The sequence below is a fragment of the Mustela erminea genome, chromosome 1 (assembly GCF_009829155.1).
Source record: "Mustela erminea isolate mMusErm1 chromosome 1, mMusErm1.Pri, whole genome shotgun sequence".
Lineage (NCBI taxonomy): Eukaryota > Metazoa > Chordata > Mammalia > Carnivora > Mustelidae > Mustela > Mustela erminea.
In genome coordinates, this window is record NC_045614.1 from 7,697,960 (window position 1) to 7,717,051 (window position 19,092).

Consider the following 19,092-nt stretch of genomic DNA (forward strand, 5'->3'; position numbering starts at 1 on the left):
GAGGCCTCATCCAGGGGGATATTTTATTGTAGGCCAGAAGGACCAGAGAGGCAGCACAGGCATATGTGGGGGAAGATCATTCCAAGGCAGAAGGAACAGCAGGTGCAAAGGTTCTGTGGTAGAAACATAGCAAGTACCATTCAAGATGCTACAGACAGTGATAAGACGGTTGCCGTCCTTTCTTCAAGATGCTCACATTTTAATGGAGAGGAGATGGATAAAGTGATCTCTGACCTCCTCCCACGTGATAAGCAGGAAAGGGATTTGGCAGAGTAGAAGATAGGGCAGGCCTCTCTGAGGAGATGGTGTTTGAGCAGAGGCCGGGAAGGAGGCAGTAGAGAAAGCAGGTGTGTATCTGGAGAGAATCTATTGACTCTGGCCTGGCCCGTATCGCCTCTGTTCCCTCCTCTCAGCAGGGGCTCGGGTTTCCAAGCAGAGGTTGTCTGTGAACCGCTGAAGGAGGGGATTCGATGGGGAACACAGACCTTGCAGCGTGTGGTGGCTGCCTGCCCCACTCCTTCTCTCATTGGCCACTCTAGTGTTTGCGCTGGCGTGCTGGGTGGGGCTCTAGCTTAGGGGACTGTGTTCCCCATCAACGCTCCAAATCTATCTTCAAAAGAGCTGCTGGGCCCTGTGCCTCTGCGCAGAAGGGAGCGTCAGCCTGGAGCTGAGCTAAGAACCCACCCCCCAGCTGTGTCCCATCTGGGTTTCTCCCGGTTCTGGGTGGGGTCTGGCAGCTCTACTCACACCCCCTCTACTCCTTCCACTGCAAAGAGTGGGTGGAAGATACTTTCTCTGGCCCGGTGGTGGGGCTGGCGGGATCCAGAGTCAGCCCAGGGAAATGTTGAAATCCCTTGTACCGGGTTGCAAACTGTTCCCGCCTGAGTTCATATCCAGACAGGCCCTTGCCCCAGCTAGCTGTGTGACCCCGAGCGGCTCACTTACCTTCTCTGAACCCTCATCTCCACGATAGTTCATAGTAACTCCCACCTTCTGGGGATTCACGTCATGGGAAGTGCTTGACGCAAAGTTACCCATTCCTTTGGGGAAGACTGAGCCCTGGAGGGTCATCAGGGTCCATGTCCCCTAAGACCATCTCCTAGGGAGGAACAGGTAGGTAAGATGAGGTGAAGTAGGGGACCCTCCCACACCTGCCAGGCTATCTCTGAAGGGAAACAAGGAGGTCAGGAATCTAATTAATCACTGGGAAGGGCCAGACAGATGCCCTAAGGGAAAGGTCAGCATTCACCCTGTTTTCTCAGAAGTCACTGTAATCCTGGCTTGGGTGAGGCTCGGGGTTGGGGCACAGAATAGGAAGGATGACCAAGTATGAGCGGCCTGGGCAGCAGCTACCCTCCCCATCCCGCCCACCCTCCCGATCCCATGCACCCTCCGGCCACCGGGTGCTAGTTAGGGCAATGGCCACCTTAAGTCTCAAAAGACAACCACCCAAACGAGGAATTGAACCGTTTATTGGCCTGGGTCCGGGTCTCAGGCACGAGGGGCATCTGGGGAGCTGTATGGGGGGAGACAGGCCCCCGACTGGCTCCTTGCCCCCCAACACCCTCTTCCCCAGCCTTTGCATTCACAAGAAATTGCTTTGAGGCATGAGGTTTCCTTCCCCGAGGCGAGCTGTACCCCAGCTCTCAAGCGGGGAGATGAGCCAGCAAATACAAAGGGGTCTGTGCGGGGGCCGACCCCTCTTTGGCAGCTTCAACACAGACGTGAGACAAGAACAGCATCCATTCTGGGGGAGCCCAGTGGGGAGAGGAGGTCACACGCATCACACACACGCACACACAGACACACATAAATATATATTTGTACCGCAACATCACTTCCATTTATCCATGGAATTTAGCGAAGTCCTTCTGGGGCAGGCGAGAAGGGAGCACCCCACAATCATCGTCCTGGGCCCCCTGACCCCCATGTTTCTCCATACAATGCAACTTGAAAGGAGGCACAGCGGGCTCAAGGCTGCCCTGCCTCAGGAGATCTGGTTACCCTGGCTGCGCTGGAGGTGGGAGTACCTTGGGCAGGGGGGTGGTTTTTAGGAATGGGGGTCCTCTGCCAACAGCTCCCCTAGAACCTTCTCAAGTTCCACCCTTTCCCACCAGGAGGCCCAGAGCCCTCCTCAGCCCCCAGACCAGTTTTTCCAGCCCTTGGTGACTCCTTTGTGCCCCAAATAGTGCAATTGGCCGATGAGGTCTGAGAATAGCATCCAGGATCTACCCCCAACCCTGTGGTTTGCCAGCATCGCGTGGAGAGACAGAGGAAAGGGAAGAAGCCGCCGAAGTGGGCAGCTGGTGAAATTTGGGGAAGCTGTGGACTGGGGCCTTGCAACTGTCAGCTGGGGCCGCCCAGGACAGTCAGGGAGGAGGCCTCCAGCCCTTTGGGAACAGTGGTTGTGGGGAAGTGGCTTAAGGTTGTCAGGAAAAGGTGACAGCGGGGCTGGATTCAGAGAGGGAAGTTCCATTCAGGGCAGAGGGTCAGAGAGTCGTGAAATGTTGACATCCCTTGTATCGGGTTGTGAATTGTTCCTGCCCTGAGCTCCCCCGCCCTGGAGTGCCACCTGCCGTGTCACCTGAGTGCTTGCCTGCTGTGTCACCCAGGCCCCTTCCAGGTCCCCTGGGGCCTCCCCGCGATCCGGTTCTGAAGGTGGTCACATTAGTTACTGCACTAGCCTCTGACCCCATTGGAGCTCTGCCATCTGCCGGGTGGGGGGTCTCAGCGGGCCGAGGGCAGGGTGAAATAGTTTCAATGTCACCCAGGTCTGTGGTGTACGGGCATCTTGCTTCGCAGCCCCCTCTCTGTCCAGGGAGACAGCTCACAGAGCCCTGTGCTATGGCCTGGTGGCCTACTTGCCCCTCAGACCACCGTGTTGCCCTCCAGAAACGTGGGCGACGTAGGCATGTGCGTGCCCCTCTCCAGGGAGCTGGAGCTGCGGAGAGGCAGGAGCCGATGGCCCGGGGTCCCACCCCGCCGTCCTTGAACCCTCGCCGCCTGCCTGCAGCACCGCAGCGGCCGCAGCACCTCCCGCCGCAGGTCCCGGCTGCGCCACGTGTAGATGACGGGGTTGAGCAGCGAGTTCAGAGTGGCGAAGGCAAAGAAGTAGTGGGCTTTGTAGAGGACAGGGCAGGACCGGACAGGGCAGGCGTAGTCCAGGAGCAGGATGCTGAAGGCCGGCAGCCAGCAGACAATGAAGACACCCAGCACGATGGTGACTGTCTTGAGCAGGGCCAGCGTCTGGGGGCCGGCCACGTCGGCGTGGCTGGAGCGGACCACGCAGTAGATGCGGACATACAGAGCGACAATGGCCAGTAAGATGACGGAGAAGATGGTGACCACACAGAGCACGTAGTGCTTGGTATAGAGCGGCAGAACAGTGGAGCAGGCCTCGAGATGGCCCAGGCAGTTCCACCCAAGGATGGGCAGGCCGCCGAGAGCCAGCGAGATGAGCCACGAGGCCGCAATCAGCAGCAGCATACGGCAGCTCTTGTCGCTGCCGTAGAGCTTGACCTTGGCAATGGCCACATGCCGCTCAATGGCGATGGCCAGGAGGCTGAAGACAGAAGCGGAGAGTGTGATGAAGGCGGAGCCCTCTCGGGCAAACCACTGCACCGGGGTCAGCCCCAGTGTGACCGGACCCGACAGCAAGGTATTGGCGACGAAGGCCACTCCTGCCAGCAGGTCCGAGGCGGCCAGGTTGCCCAGGAACAGGTACATGGCTGAGTGGAACTTGCTGTTGCGGGCGACCGCGATGAGCACCAGCAGGTTCTCCACCACAATGGCGAAGCAGAGGATGATGATGATGACCAAGGCCACCTGGCGGGAGGGCGTCTCCTGACTGTCCAGAGTCTCCTTGGTGTAATTGTAGTGTTCCCGCACTTTGCTGGGGCTTAGGTACTCTGAATACAGGCTGCCCATTGTGGGGCTCAGTGGCCCGCCAGGGCCATGGGGCTGTCAGAGCTGCAGAGAAAAAAGACAGACAGACAGACAGATGGGTCAGTGCCATGGCTGCTTCCTGGGTTCTGACTTTGGGTGGCTGTGGTTTGAGTCCCAGCTCCCTCCCTTCTCACTGAGTGGCCACACAAAGTCAGAAGCATCATCTTCCCTGCTTTACCAACCGGAAACCCAGAGAGGTTAACTCACTTGCTCTAAGTCTCAAAGCCGGTAAGTGGTAGAGCCAGAAAACCTCCCCAAAGCCTCTATAACCTCAAGGTTGTGAGGTCTCAGAAGAACAGAAGCTCCCCCAAAGAGCACGAGGGACACAAAATAAACTTCCAGAACTCTTGCTCACCTCCCCAGACAGCGAGCCTTGGGCAGAGCCTGGAGGGCTCATCTCCCTTTTGGACTACACTGGAGCCCGGGGCCTCATGCTGCCTGCCAACCTGGGTCAGCAAGATGCTGGCTGCTGATAGCACCATCCCCTGCTCATTACCACCCACTGCCCTGGATTTCAGGCTGGGTCTAAGCCTTGCGGCCATGGGTGCTCCCGAGATAAGGTCTTGGGGAGACACCAGGGCGGCCCTGAGGTTTAAGCATCTAAGAGGTCATGGCATCTTCAAGGATGAAGACCTTGGAGGCACTCCCGGGTTCAACTCCGCTCCACCTGACATGCTGTGAGACCTTGGGCAAGTCACTCAACACTTGGCCTCTCACTGCTATGTCCTCATCTGTGCAATGCGGAGAAGAAAGCCCGCTTTACAGGGGAAATGGGAAAATTCTCTTGAATGGCACAAGAGGCACCCTTAGCACATAGCAAGCACTCAACAAATACTAGCCTATATACTAGCCCCTCTCTTCCTGCCACACACACAGCTGGGGACTAGGTGCCCTCCAGCCAATCTTTGGGGAGGGAATGTAGACTGAGTTAGCCAGGCAAGATTCCCAACATCCTGTTCTCATCAGCACCATCTAGCCCTGCCCTGGGACAGAGGGTCCCAGAGGGGTGGGCAGGGCGCTGGCACCCCCCTCCCCAGCCAGGATGAAATCCAGATGTGAGGCCCCAGGAAGAAGCAGGGTGGAGTCCTCACTTCCCAGTCACATCCGGTGTGGGAAAGGCTAGGAGGGGGTGAGGGGATGGGGGAGCCACAGGAGACCAGTCTGGGAGGTCCTGGCTGGGAGGTTGGGGCAGCTGCTGCAGCGCTGAAGCTGAAGTCATGTGAGCCGAAGAGGGGGCGAGAGGCACCCGGAGAGGGGGTTGAGAGGAGAGGGGGGACGGGCATTTGTTTCCATGAAAGCCTGAGTCACCCCCCCCTCAAGGAAAACTGAGCTGTTGGGGGAGGGGGCGGGAAGAAGCGTGGGCCGAGAGGCTGAGAGGCCAAGATCACCGCCTCCTCCCAGCTTGGTGGTGGCGGTGGGGGGTAGTCTCAGAGGGGCTGGTGCAGTGTCTGCCTTTGGCGGAGGGGAGCCAGGAGGAAGCTCCAGCCTTTAGCTAATGGGGGAGGGAGCGGGAAGAGCCCTCCCTAGGTGCCTGGAAACAGGCCTGGCAAGGAACACGTGTGCTCCTGGAGTACGGTTCCAGGAAAGGCTGGTTAGGCTGGTTCCTAGTGAGCCTGAGAATTATGGGGGGCTTCCGGGGTTACCCAAGCCATGTCAGTCCCTGGACGCCCCCTCAGGAGAGGCCCTGGCCGGGGGCCTGACAGAGGCAGCTGCTCCCCCTGGGTGAAGGGGCATCCGTCCTAGTTTGGAAACAGAGAAAGGCCTTGTGCGCATCCCCGGAGACTGCCGCCCCGCCCAGATCGCCAAACAGAGGCCCCTTGTTCCGCTGCCGGATCGAGCCCTGGGCGCCCTGATGCCCTCTGGCCGTTGCAGGCTGCAGCCGGCCGGGAGCTAGCCTGGCCCTGGCCTCCGCCCCACTAGACCGGCCTTCGGGGCAGAAACAGCCCGCGCCCTGATTGGCTGATTTTCAATCCCAGGGCCTTGAGCGATTCGCCCATTGGCCTGAGCTTTCCGTCCTCGGCATTTGATTGGCCCAGTCGGGGGCTCTCTAAGGAAGGCGCTCGTGATGGGTCCTTTACAGGCCCACCACATCTTTCAGAGAACAGAGTTAGGGCTGTGTGGATGTCCCTGGGGACAGTGTGAACCGCAGCCTGACCGCCAGGTCACGCCGACCAGACGCCCCCCAGGCCCTGCCCTTCTGGGCCCCTCCTGTGGTTCATGACTGAGAATCAAGGGCCTGTTGCAGGCCTGGGAAGCACCCGTGCTGGTGGGCGAAAAGCCTAGGTCACCCCCTTCCCCCCTCCCAAACACGGGGCCACCAACCTTCTGGTCTGGCAGCCAAGAGGAAGATTTATGGAGGCTTCCTGGAGAAATAAGAATTGGGTTCAGTCCTCACACCCCAGAGGCCCACCGAAAGTCTGTCTTCTTCCCTGGGGTGGGGGTGGGGGGCGAGACCAGGAGCTGCACACTCACTTTCTGCAGCCCTTGGAGGCTGTCAAGGCTTCCTCAGAAGGAGGGGTGGCTCGCCTAGTTAGAGAAGGGGAAACCGAGGCCCACACTGCTTCCCTCTTCTCATCTTCCCCACTAGGACTCTGCTGAAGACAGAGCTTAAGGCAGGCTCATGCTTCCCAGAAAGAGGAAGCGGGGCCTGGAGATTGGGGCTGGCAGAAGAGGCACCCCCACCCAAACCAGGCAGATAGAGGCCTTGGCTGCTCCCCTCCCTGGGTCAGGCTCCCAGACCCGGCTAAACGCAGGGCTTGTCTCCCGCTCACCTTCACCAAGGCCGTCCTAACTTCTTCCCAGAGGCTCAGTAAGAGGTCACTGGTTACCATTCCCTGGTCACAGCCAGGGAATGGCCAGGCCTGAAATGCAATGAGAGGGACAAGTGACAGGGTGTGGAGGGGGGGGAAGATAGACCAAGACTGTTTCGTGGGAGATTAGAAGAGAGGAAGGACAGGGGAAGCCTCAGCGGCTTCCAGGAGCCCCTCCTCCAAGTTCCACTGAGGCAGGCCCTGTGCTAACAGGCCCACTGTCACTCACTGATCCCTGCCATTGGCCCTAGGGTAGTGCCCCCACCCCCTACTTTTGGTTTTCCTTAAGGGGTCAGGAGCGCCCTACACTGCGGTTCTCCGGGCAGCAACCAGGGGGAGCTGTTTAATTCACAAAGCCAATACACTGTGTCACTCCCTCACCTCCTAATTCTTCCATGGCTCCCCGCTGCCCAAAATGGCCTGGCCCTTGCCCATCTAGCCTCCTCCCACGCTCCCCCAGGGCCTCTCCACTTCAACCACGCTGGCCTCCTAGGTGCCACCCCCATCCCTACCTCAGAGACTTGGCTCTCCCTCCACCTGGCATGCCCTTCCCTCAAATTCTGGAATGACTGTCTTCCCCCCTTCTGGTTTCGGTTTTAAGGTCACCGGCTCAGAGGGGTCTCCTCTGACCGTTGGTCTGCCATAGCCACCTTCCCGGGGGGCCTTTCTATGACAGCATCTTACTTCATTATCTTCACACAACTTGCCCTCCTCAGAGATCATTATTGTATTTTATTGTGTTCTGTCTGGCTTCCGTGGTAGAATATGAGTGTTGGAGGCCAGCGACCAAGTCTGTTTGCAGCCCCTTTGGCGTGATGCCTGGCACACAGAAGGCGCTCTGAAAACGTGTGATGGATGGATGGATGGATGGACGGACGGACGGACGGAAGAGTGAACAAAGCCCCGAGGGTCCCCGAGGTAGAGGCACCTCAATTCAGCCTAGCCCCCAAACCAGAGCAGAGGCTGGAGACGCCTCGGGTCGCCGGCAGCCCCCTGACCGAGTGAAGCCCAGCGCGTTTCCATGGAGACAGCGGCAGGACCCGCCCCCGCCCTCCGGCTGCAGTCTAGGCCTCCTTATCTGGCGGTGGAATGCGCGGTATCCACGCTCGCTCCCGCTGGGGCCTCTCTCGCGACAGCCACACGCGAGGAACCCCTACATCTCCCGTGGCTGGGGGGGGGGCCACCTCTGCGTCCTGCCAGGAGCTTCGCCCCAATATTCCCGGAGGGCTTAGAGGCGGGAGTTGGGGGTGGGGTTGTGATCCCAGTTGCAGCCTCTTGGTAAATACCAAACCACCATCGCGCCACGCGGGGGTCCGTGGGCTCAGCGCGTGGCTCCCGGAGCATCTGACTGGCGCAGAGTCGGGGGAGGGCATGGAAATCCCCGGGTGAGTCAACTCGTGCCGGAGGAGGGGGCGAGGTTCCGACGCTCAACTGGGTCCCCGAACACACGAGGTCCGCGCCACGGGTGACTGCACCCCCGCCCCGTCCCTGGGCCCCAGGTGAAAGGAGAGGCGCGGGAGTCACGCACTCACGTTCCCTTTCCTTCCAGAACAAAGCCACACCCCCGAGGGGGTGACTGAAGAAGACGAACTACTCGGGGAAACTGAGGCACAGAGGCAGACCTGCAGGCGGTGGAGCAGACGGCCCTCCCCGGGGACCCCGCCCCTTGACTTAGAAGCTCCGCGGCTCGCTGCACCTTTCGCTCTGGCCCAGCCGGAGTCGGCCTGCGGGAGGGCCCCTCCCCTTCACACACACACTCCCCAAACCCTCCGGTCCCGGACCACACCGCTCTGCCTCCCAGTCTCTGGCCGAAAGAGCTCGGATCCGCCTTCTCTTCGGCGCCAACTTCCTGCCGCCGGGGAAGGCGGGGAGCTCAGTCTGGGGGTTCGCAGCCGAGGCTGTAGGGGCCGCCCGGAGTCGTGGAGAGGGCGCACAGTGACCACTCCCTCCGTGCAGCAGAAGCACGGGCGGCGCGTGCGCGCCCCGGTGCGCCCCCGACCCCTGGCCTGGCTACCCAGCTCCGATCCTGCGACTCAGGGATCCCGGGCCCGTCCTTTCTGCCTCCCACTCGTCCCGCACACTCACCTGGCTGGGCCGGCCCGGGTCCCTGCCCTGGCCGGAGGGGCTCGCTCTGGCGTCTGCGTCCCCGGGACGGCATCGGCAGGGGCTGCGGCTGCCTGCCGTACTGGGACTGCGTCCCGGGGCTCCCGACCGGGGACAGAGGGGGGCGGGGAGAGACACCGCCTAGCCCCCCCACTCGCCCCGCCCTCCTCCCCTCCCCTTTCCGGCGGCGGCGGCAATGAATTCCAGATGTGGCGGGTCTGCCCGGCCGCGCGCGCTGGGGACGGCGGGGGAGGCGCGCGGGGTCCCTTTGTCCGCATCTCCCCCCACCCCCCCGCCCTGCCCCTCCCAGGACCCAGTCGTGAGAACCTGCCGGGGCGTGACGTCACGCGGCTCCGTGAAACCACTGTCTTCAATCATAGATGTACTCTTGGGTCATCCCTGGGACCCCGGAGTCGGAGAACCTGGGACCCTATTTATATACTCAACAAAGAGACACCAAAGCCCCCATGTGTCAACGCAGCAAAAAGGCACCAAGAGCCTGCTCCGAGTTCCTCCAGCAAATCAAGTCCCCAGTATGTGCCACGCCTTGGCCCAAAGACAGGAGTAGCTCTTGCCTTGATAAGACCTCAAAATTCAGAAAAGGCCCCTAGAAAAGTGGGAGCACCCAACAGTCTCCCTTGCCTCTGCTGATGATCCCCCGAGCTGCCCTTGCTGGAGTCAACCAAACAAGAAGGCCCAGGCTCAGCCCACCTTCCAGCTTGGGGCCTAATCTTCCATTCGGTTCTTTGGTTTCCCTCTCTTTTCCTCATTCAGCTTTTCCCGGGTGACTCTGTGTGCCTAGCTGCTGAGAGGGCAGGACACCTTCAGTCACATTCATGCACACACACATGTATGTGAGAGATCAGCATAATAGGAGAGCCCTTGGTTCCTCCAACAAACATTTTTGGTACACCTCCTGGGCAACAACAGTGAACAAAACCAGAAAAAAGGGCCTCACCCTTTTGGAGCTTATGTTCAGGGACAAGAGACAGCCTTTTAGGGGTGCCTGGTTGGCTCAGTTGGTTAAGTGACTGCCTTCGGCTCAGGTCATGATCCCGGAGTCCTAGGATCGAGCCCCGCATCAGGATCCCAGCTCCATGGGGAGTCTGCTTCTGCCTCTAACCTTCTCCCCTTTCATGCTCTCACTCTCTCTCTCTCTCAAATAAATAAATAAAATCTTTTTTAAAAAAAAGAGCTTTTTAGGAGGACACTATTTGTGAAAATGCATACATAACCTTCATATACGCTATTTACCAGATACATTAAGCACCCGCTGTGTACCAGATAGTATCCTAAAAGGCTGGAGATACATCAAGATCAAATCAGACAAAACTCTGGATCCCTATGGAGCTGATGTTCCACCACATGTCCTCAGAATATGCAGAATATTGGAGAAAGAAGAAACCAGTGAATTCCCTGGGAGTGGAAGGGGAAGATAGGGACAGGGCATGGAAGGGAGGCTGCTTTCATTCTATGAACGCTCTCCTAACTCTTGATTTTTGTAACATGTGCACGTGATCCTATGCCAGTAATAAGTTAAATTAAAAGTGGACCGCTAGAGACCTAGATGGTGCAATGACCAGGAGAGTTTTGGTGCACTTTTCTGTAGGTGTATCATGCTTCAGTCAAGAACGTTGAAATATACAAGGATGAAAAGGGTTATCTGCACTCCCATGTTCATCGCAGCATTACACACAATAGCCAAGATATGTAAAAATAACCTCAGTATTCGTCAGTGAAGGAATGGATAAAGAAAATGTGGTATAGGGGCACCTGGGTGGCTTAGTCAGTTAAGCATTTGCCTTTGGCTCAAGTCACAATCCCAGGCTCTTGGGATCGAGTCCCGGGATGGGCTCCCTGCTCCGCGGGCAGTCTGCTTCTTCCTCCCCTCCTCCCCCTGCCCAGCTTGTGCTCTCTCTCTCTCTCAAATGAATAAATAAAATCTTTTAAAAAATCATTATTTTTTAAAAGATTTTATTTATTTATTTGATAGACAGAGATCACAAGTAGGCAGAGAGGCAGGCAGAGAAAAAGGAGGAAGCAGGCTCCCCGCTGAGCAGAGAGCCCGATGTGGGACTCGATTCCAGGACCCTGAGATCACGACCTGAGCCAAAGGCAGAGGCTTTAACCCACTGAGCCACCCAGGTGCCCCTCTTTTAAAAATTATTAAAAAAGAAAATACGATGTGCACACACGATGGACTATTACTCAGCCATGAGAAGGAAGAAAATCCTGCCATTTTCAACAGCATGGATGAACCTGGAGAGATTATACAAAGTGAAATAAGCCAAGCAGGGAAAGACAAATACTGTTTGGTTATCACTTATATGTGGAATCTAAACAAGACAAAACAAGGTCAAACTCAGAGAAACAGAGAGGAAGAAAGTGGTGATTGCCAGCTGCTGCACTGAGGAGGGCAAAGGGAGAGCTGGGTAAAAGGGTACAAACTTGCAGCCGTGAGATGAATAATGTCTGAGGCTCTAACGTAAAATGGGGTGGCTGTCCTAGCCGACATCATATTGTATAATTGAAATTTGCCAAGAGAATGGGACTTACATGGTCTGATACACACACAAAATAAATATGGGAGATAACAAATGTGTTCGCCAACTAGCTGTATTCTTCCACAGCGTCTACGTGTATCAAATCAACATGATGTACGCTTTAAATATCTCACAGTTTCATATTCGACGATGTCTCAAGAGAGCTGAAATTAAAAAAAAAAATTAAGGTGGCTTGATACCTAGACAATGCAACCAGTAGAAAGAGAGGTTGGGTGCAGTCTTCTGTATGTATATACTTCATAAAGAGTGTTGAAAAGCAGGGCGCCTGGGTGGCTCAGTCGTTACTCGTCTGCCTTCGGCTTAGGTTATGATCTCAGGGTCCTCGGATCGAGCCCCGCATGGGGCTGCCTGCTCAGCGGGAAGCCTGCTTCTCCCTCTCCCACTCCCCCTGCTTGTGTTCCCTCTCTTGCTCTGTCTTTCTCTGTCAAATAAATAAGACCTTAAAAAAAAAAAAAAGAGTGTTGAAAAGCAAAAGGATACAAAAAGAAATTAAAATTGATCCATTTAGGCCTACTAAAAAGTGAAAATGGATTCATCTTGGCGTGAAACTCTCTTCATCGTGTTAAATTGAAAATAAGCACAATGCACATTGGTTTGCATTGCTTGCCCGCGTTTCTGGGTGTATTTATAAGGGTTGTATAAATACACACACATTTGCCTGTCTGCTCACCGGCCACCTCTGGGAGAAGGCACAAGACACCAGTCACGGTGGTTACCCTCTGGCAGAGGAACTAGGGGCAGGGGAACAGGTGAGAGGAGGCCAGATCTTTATGGTGTACCCTGGGGAAACTGTTGGAAATTTTCAGCTCACATTATCAATTTTAAAAATTAACAAAGACATGAAAAATCAAATAATAGGTCACAAATCACCAGACTTCTAGTCATAAAATCGTTCTTATCACAAAAATAATGACTATTATCAATAACATAAACAATAACATGCCTAATAAACATACCGATGATAGTATGTAACATATTGCTATTAAATAAATTTATATTAATAATTAACATATTTTTAAAAAGAATGATATTTAAAAAGAAGAAACATATCTAAAAAGAATAAATTTATATTAATAATAAATACACTCTTAAAAAAGAATAAACTTTTTAAAAAGATTTCATTTATTTATTTGCCAGAGAGATAGAGCACAAGTAGGCAGAGCGGCAGGCAGAGGGAGAGGCAGAGGGAGAAGCAGGATCTCCACCTAGCAGAGGGCCTGATGCAGGGCTCAATCACAGGACCCCAGGATCTCAGCCTGAGCCAAAGGCAGCTGCTTAACCAACAGAACCACCCAGGCGACCCAAAAGAATAAACATTTAAACAAAAAAGAATAAAAAGAAACAAGGAGTGCCTGGGCGATTCCGTGGGTTAGCATCTGCCTTCAGCTCGGGTCATGATCCCAGGATTCTGGGGTCTGAGCCCCGAATCAAGCTCCCTGCTCAGGGGGAGCCTGCTTCTCCCTCTCCCTCTGCCTGCTGCTCCCCCTGCTTGTACTCTCTCTCTGTCAAATAAATAAATAAAATTTAAAAAAGAAAAAAAGGGAGAGAAAGAAAGGAAGAAGGAAGGAAGGAAGGAAGGAAGGAAGGAAGGAAGGAAGGAAGAGAATCAATATATTGGCAGACCTGGCTGGCTCAGTGGGTAAGAGCATACAACTCTTGATCTCAGGGTCATGAGTTCAAGCCCCATGTTGGGCACTGGGGCACAGAGCTTATCTAAAAAAGAAAGAAAGGAAGAAAGAAAGAAAGAAAGAAAGAAAGAAAGAAAGAAAGAAAGAAAGAAAGAAAGAAAGAATATTAATGCCACATGTATATACACAGCCTATATATTCATATAGTACTTGATACTACTTCTGGTTATGCCTCACTGGTTTCTGCCATCCAAAATTGACAGTCCGATGGAGGAGACAGAGAAGAAATGAGATCGTTCTAACACAGGTAGTAGGACCTTGATGGGGAGATAAAGAAAAGTCAGACAATGACTTTGTTCCTTTTCCTGAGCCAGATTTCCACTTAGTTCCAGGCCAGATCTTGGGGTCCGATCAGACCTCAGCAAAAACTCACTGAAACCTCTGCCAAGTGAGTGTGTTGCCTGGACAACCTCTAGAAACCAGGTGTTCAACCCACGGGGTACAAAGCACAAAGCAAACTGGGTCCTCCCCTCACCAGGGAGCTATCAGAGCGGAAATCTCAGCTCTCTGTGGGGACCCAAAGGCTGGGGAGGAAGTGCCCCCCCTCACTCAGGCCCGGCTGGCTCAGCAGTTTGCCACCCCCCCCAAGGGACCTGGGGGTGGGGTGATATCAAGGCCACAGACATATCCGGGCCCGTCTGTCAGGGGACTATGGCTCCTAGACAAAGGTGATGTCCCCAGAGACACACATACACCAACAGACGACTTCCGCCTCCCCCGACTCCTCCACCTCCTACTTCTGGGTCAACCCCAGGTCTTGGCGGTCAGCTGAGGGAATGGGCTAGAAAAAGAACTGGAAAACACTGCAATCCTAGACTTCCTGATGGTCTGGGAGGTCAAGGGGAAAGCTGAGCCCTTAGGGAGGGGGGACTTGAATCAGAGAACAGTGGAAGAGGAAGGAAACGAGGCTCTTTTCTTGGGGAGCTCCCAGGCAGGGGAAAAGAAGAGAAGGAAGAGGCTTGGAGCAGCCTCCATTAATTACAGGGCCGCCGACAATAATGGCTAACGCTCCCACAACGCAGACAGACGGGGCTGGGCGCGGCTCTACAAGTCCTCACAGCTGGAGGGGGGGGGGACATTATTATTGTCATCATCCCATTATTTTTAATAGACCTCAGTGTTTAGAACAGTTTTAGGTTCACAGCAAAACGGAGCAGAAAGTACAGAGATTTCCATATACCTTCTGCCCCTACACAGACACAGCCTCCCACTACCAAATTTCCACGCGGGGGGGCTGCATTTGTTACAGTGCTTAAATGTGGAGGTTCCCAGAGCCCGTAGTTTGCGTCGGAGTTCACTCCTGGCACACGTTCTATGGGTTTGGATGACTGGATGGCCAATGACCCACCATTATCGCTGCACACTGAGTAGTGTCACTGCCTGGGCTCCACCAGATCATCCCTCCCGCCCCGCCCCCCCCACCAGCCCCTGGCACCACTCATCTTTTTACTGTCTCCAGAGTTTAGCTTTTTCCTCATCACCCCATTTTAAAGATGAGGAAACCAAAGCACACAGCAGTGGTGAGACTTGAACTGTAAGGGCCTCTTCAGCCAGAGCGGCCCCACCCCGGTTGAACGGCCATTTTGTTGTAAAACTTAAATGGACTCCACCACCCCCCCCCCCCCCCCCCCCCGCCCCAGGGGAACTTACTTAAAAACAAGTCCCAGAAACCAGTCCCAGGTAACAAAGACCAGGTACAAGGGTGGGTCAGGCCGGGTGGAGGTCTTCAATCAGTGGGGGTGCATACTGTCTCCCTGGTTACCAAGGAGTATGGGCCTCGCCCTTTGGGCACCTTTTGGGCGCTAATTCTGACCAAGGTGATAGGCTGGTTCAAATGTCTACTAGGGTAAATTGTGATTCAATTGGTCACCTAGCATGGCTGTGCAGCTTTCTCTGTGTGTTACAACTTCATTGGCCACCTGTGCCTGGCCAGGCCCAACCACATGGTCTTTGCCCTTAAAAGCTAGTCTGTAAAGGAGAGCAGGGTCACCCTCTCTATAAGAGGCGAGGCCCCAAACGTTTGGTTTGATTCTTGATGCTTGGCGCGAAATAAAGCTTTGCTTGACCTTCACTTTGTATCAGTCTCGCTCCTTTAATCACGGACCCATTATTGGGGGAACCCAACAGAACTAGAACTCTCTGCTCTGCTGCCCATCCCGAGCCCCTGTCCTAGGCCCAAGGCGGTGACCCAGCCCCCCCATCCCTGTCCCAGTGGGTCAGAACAGAAGGGCGGTGCTTCCCAGTCAGGACCGCGTCCATCGCTGGTAAGATGGGGAACATTTTTCTCCTTAATCCTTCCGTCCTCCCTGGGCCTCCCCTCTGCTCCCCAGCCCCCAGCTCTTGGTTTTTGGCAGGAGGAACTGCATGAAGTGTCAGAGACAGGTCCCAAGTTTCTCGTCATCATCGCAGCACTGGGGGAAGGAGCCCCAACTGTAGAGAAGCTTTCCAGATGCTGATTTTGGCAGGCGGTGAGGCTGCGGCTGCCTGGCCTCCTCCTCGGGCTCAGGGCCCACTCTCCGCTTCGGGGATGGGGCGGGAAGCCTGCCGGTGGAGGCCAGTCCCTGCACATCTGCAGCAGACACAGTCTTGGGCCTTCCAGAGCTTTCTCTGGATGAGGGAAGCAGCGGTTAGGGGAGCTGGGCACGTCAGAGGCCAACTTTGCAGCAAGCCCCCCTACCCCAGCACTTATATATAATGTGCCGGTTCCTGTCAAAAGCTCGCAGCGGCTCCCTCAACTAGAGAATGGCGAGACAAACCACAGGGCACCTTACATAGAAGACCACTCAAGGACGGAGTATCGGTGACTTCGAGTTCCAAAAGTGAGGAGCTAGTGACATAGAACAAAATGGGTGACTCTCCAGAGCATTCTTTTTTTTTTTTTAAAGGACTTTTCTTTATTTATTTGACAGAGAGAGACAGCCATAGAGGGAACACAAGCAATGGGTGTGGGAGAGGGAGAAGCAGACTCCCCACTAAGCAGGGAGCCCGAGGCGGGGCTCGATCCCAGCACCGCAGGATCATGACCTGAGCTGAAGGCAGGCACTTAACCACCAAACCACCCAGGCACTCCCTCCAATGCCTTCTAAGGAGGAAAGGTAGCCAGACACAAAAGGCTATGTACTGGATGATTCCATTTCTATGACATTCTAGAAAAGGCCAAACTGGAGGGATGGGCAGCAGACCGGTGGTTTGCAGGGAGCTGAGGACAGTGGGAGGAACTGCCTAGGAAGGGCTCAGTGGGGAGTAGATTTTCAGTGATGAAATAATTCCCTCTCTTGCTTGTGGTCGTGGTTACGTGACTCTATGTCTTTGTGAGAGCTTGCAGAACTGTACCTTAAAAAGGGAAGACTTTATGTTACTTCAATGGTATCTTAAAAAAAAAAAAAAACTGTATCTGAAAACAAACAAAACACAAATGCCTCCCAGCTGCCTTACATCAGTCAAGGTCTATACAGGGACCTTGATGGACAGAGGGGATTTAGCGCAGGGCTTGGTTATATAGATAGGAAACCCAAGTTGGGGAAGGGGTTGCGTAGACTATTTAGAGATAAGCAAATAAGGAGGCTGTGCCCAGTGGGAGCCACTGCCAGTGCAGGTAGAGAGAAATATCCTGACTCTCTGTAGTCTTCTGCCCTCCAGTTGTCCTCCAGGATCTGCCATTGGCTAAACGTGGACAGGAACCCATGGGCAAAGGGATGGCCTATGCCAGGGTCAGCCCCTCGCCATGGGGCAGGGCGGAGCAGAGAATGAATGGGCTGAAGGTACCTAGGCCCTAGGTGAACACAAAACATGCGAGGGTGGGATAATTATACTCCCATTTTACAGAGGAGGAAACTGAGGCCTGGGGAGCCCACGTATCCTGCCCCAAGGGGTTCAAGGCCTTTTTTTCGCACTACCTCCCATCTGGCATGAACTGAAGGGAACTAAAGGGAATGGAAATGTCTATGCAAATCAGGCCCACGCCCGGGGCCTCTGGGGGCTGCTGCAATGGGAGACTCTTGGTCTTCATGCTTGGCGGTCACCCACAAACAGAGCCGCAAACGAACACGCAGATGTTTTGTCAGTGTTGAGGGAGCGGCTCTCCCCAGTAGGTCAAGGTCCCTGGTCAAGCCTGAACCCACGCCCCATACCTCCTCTCCAAGGGCTGCCCCCCATACTCTATCCTTGACCTCTGGCCTTTGTGAAAACCATTGCACCATGATGGGGGACTAGAAAAGACCAGATGTTGGGGGTCCTCCAGCTTCCGATGTCTGCTCTCTATATTGCTATCATGCCCACGGTCAGCAGGGATCTTCTCTGAGGGACAAGGCTGACATTGGCCACACACCACTGGGGACAGAGGTCACCTGCAATTGAGCCTTTGATCCACAGGAGAGGGCCAGACAGGTCAACCTTTGACCTCCATCCTGGCTTGGGCCAAAATGGCCAAACTTTGAGCTTTTCAGTATGCAGGTCTCGAGGTCATTATCTCCCTTTCATTAAGGCTCACTCACAATCAATATGCTGGTAGAGGAGTCCTATGCAGACTTCTTTCTGTACTTCCCATTGTTCAGTTACTAGGTACTGAGAACCTACTGGATGCTGACACTTTTCTTAGCAAGGAGACCCAGCAAGAAACAAAGACCCCATTCTCCAGGAGCTGGTGTTCTTGTGGAAGAGGCAGTCAAGAATCAAGATAAACAAGAATGACATCATCTGTTAGAATGGGGTAAGTGTACTGATGTATGAAGAATGTGGCGTAGGAAAGGAACAGTGACTTTAGACCCAGTGTCACCTGAGGTAATTATTTGAGTAAAGACCTGAAGGAGGTGAGGGAGTGAGTCATGCAGATATTTAAGAATGAGAGGTTCAGGCAGAGAGAAGCACCAGTGCAAAGGCCCTGAGGTTGACATGGGATTAACCAGTTCTGGTGAGAAGACTGGTGTGGTCTAAACCACAGAGTAATAAAGGGGGAAGGTGGGAGGAGACGAGGACAGGTCCTGCAAGGCCTTGTGGGCTGCAGCGAGGACTTTGGCTTTTGCTCAGAGTAAAACGAGAGGCACGAGGTTTCTGAGCAGAGAGGGATGTGATCTAACTCATGTGTACAGTCTCCTGAGGAGGGAAAAACACTGTGGGGAGTAGACGTGGAAGGAAAAGAGAATTCTGATCGTTCACTCAGCTCAGGAGAGGAGGGTTTGCGTGAGTCCCACTCACACGGCTAAGCAGGCCAGACTTCGAAAGAGCTAACAAGTTGTCTAGGGGTACTCAGCCACTTAGTGGCACCCTCTAGATGTGAACGTGTGTCTCTGGGACTACAGCGTCATTGGGTAAATAATCTTTTCTTTTTCTCTTTCTTTCTTTCTTTCTTTCTTTTTTTTGTATCTTATGTTCCTGTGACATCAGGAGCAAGTGGGGTGGTAGAGATCTTGAGACCCAGGAGACAAAGGGAGGACTTTCTCTGTTTCTGGTAATACCCCTGCAACAGGATTTTGAGCAAAGGAATTCACTCAAGAAACATGTATTGAGCCCCTACTGCATTACAGCTACTGTCTTGGGTGTTGGAACTACAGCAGGGAAGGACACTGAGCAAAACTTCTGTCCTGGAGGAGTTTACGTTCTAATGCGGGAGACAGACAAAAAGCATCAAAAATCAGGAAATTAAATAGGATGTTAAAAGAGAAATACTGATGGATGGGAGACAGGATAAGGGGGTCTGAGGGGCCAAGAGTGGGGATTGCAATTTTGAATGGGGTGGTCAGGACAGGCTTCTTGGAGGAGGTGACATTTGAGCAAATAACTGAAGGAGGTGAGAGATAAAGCCATGTGGAACTCTGGGAGAAGTATGTTCCAGGCAAAAGAAACACCAGTGCAAAGGCCCTGCAGTGGGTTCAACTTAAATGATTGAGTTGCCATCAGGAAGGTCCAATCACCCCTGGCTCCTGCCGCTCTCTCCCCACCTCTGGTCTTTGCAACTTTGTTCTTTCAAAACACCTTTTCTCCTCT

General features: G+C 54.3%; 1 protein-coding gene across 5 annotated transcripts; it reads right to left on the reverse strand.

The window, feature by feature from the left end:
- Positions 1-1,452: 1,452 nt before the first annotated feature.
- S1PR2 (sphingosine-1-phosphate receptor 2) lies at positions 1,453-15,448 on the reverse strand. Of its 5 annotated transcripts, XM_032310752.1 has the most exons (4): positions 6,717-6,809; positions 6,418-6,471; positions 6,268-6,308; positions 1,453-3,969 (listed from the first exon to the last, which is right to left on the reverse strand). In XM_032310752.1, the coding sequence occupies exon 4, from the start codon at positions 3,925-3,927 to the stop codon at positions 2,869-2,871; it is 1,059 nt and encodes a 352-aa protein (XP_032166643.1). In that variant the 5' UTR covers positions 3,928-3,969; positions 6,268-6,308; positions 6,418-6,471; positions 6,717-6,809; the 3' UTR covers positions 1,453-2,868. The 5 variants fall into 5 exon arrangements, with proteins under 5 accessions (XP_032166643.1, XP_032166635.1, XP_032166655.1 ...); XM_032310744.1 differs by lacking the exon at positions 6,418-6,471; XM_032310764.1 differs by lacking the exons at positions 6,268-6,308; positions 6,418-6,471; positions 6,717-6,809 and adding an exon at positions 15,351-15,448.
- Between the last annotated feature and the right edge of the window lie 3,644 nt (positions 15,449-19,092).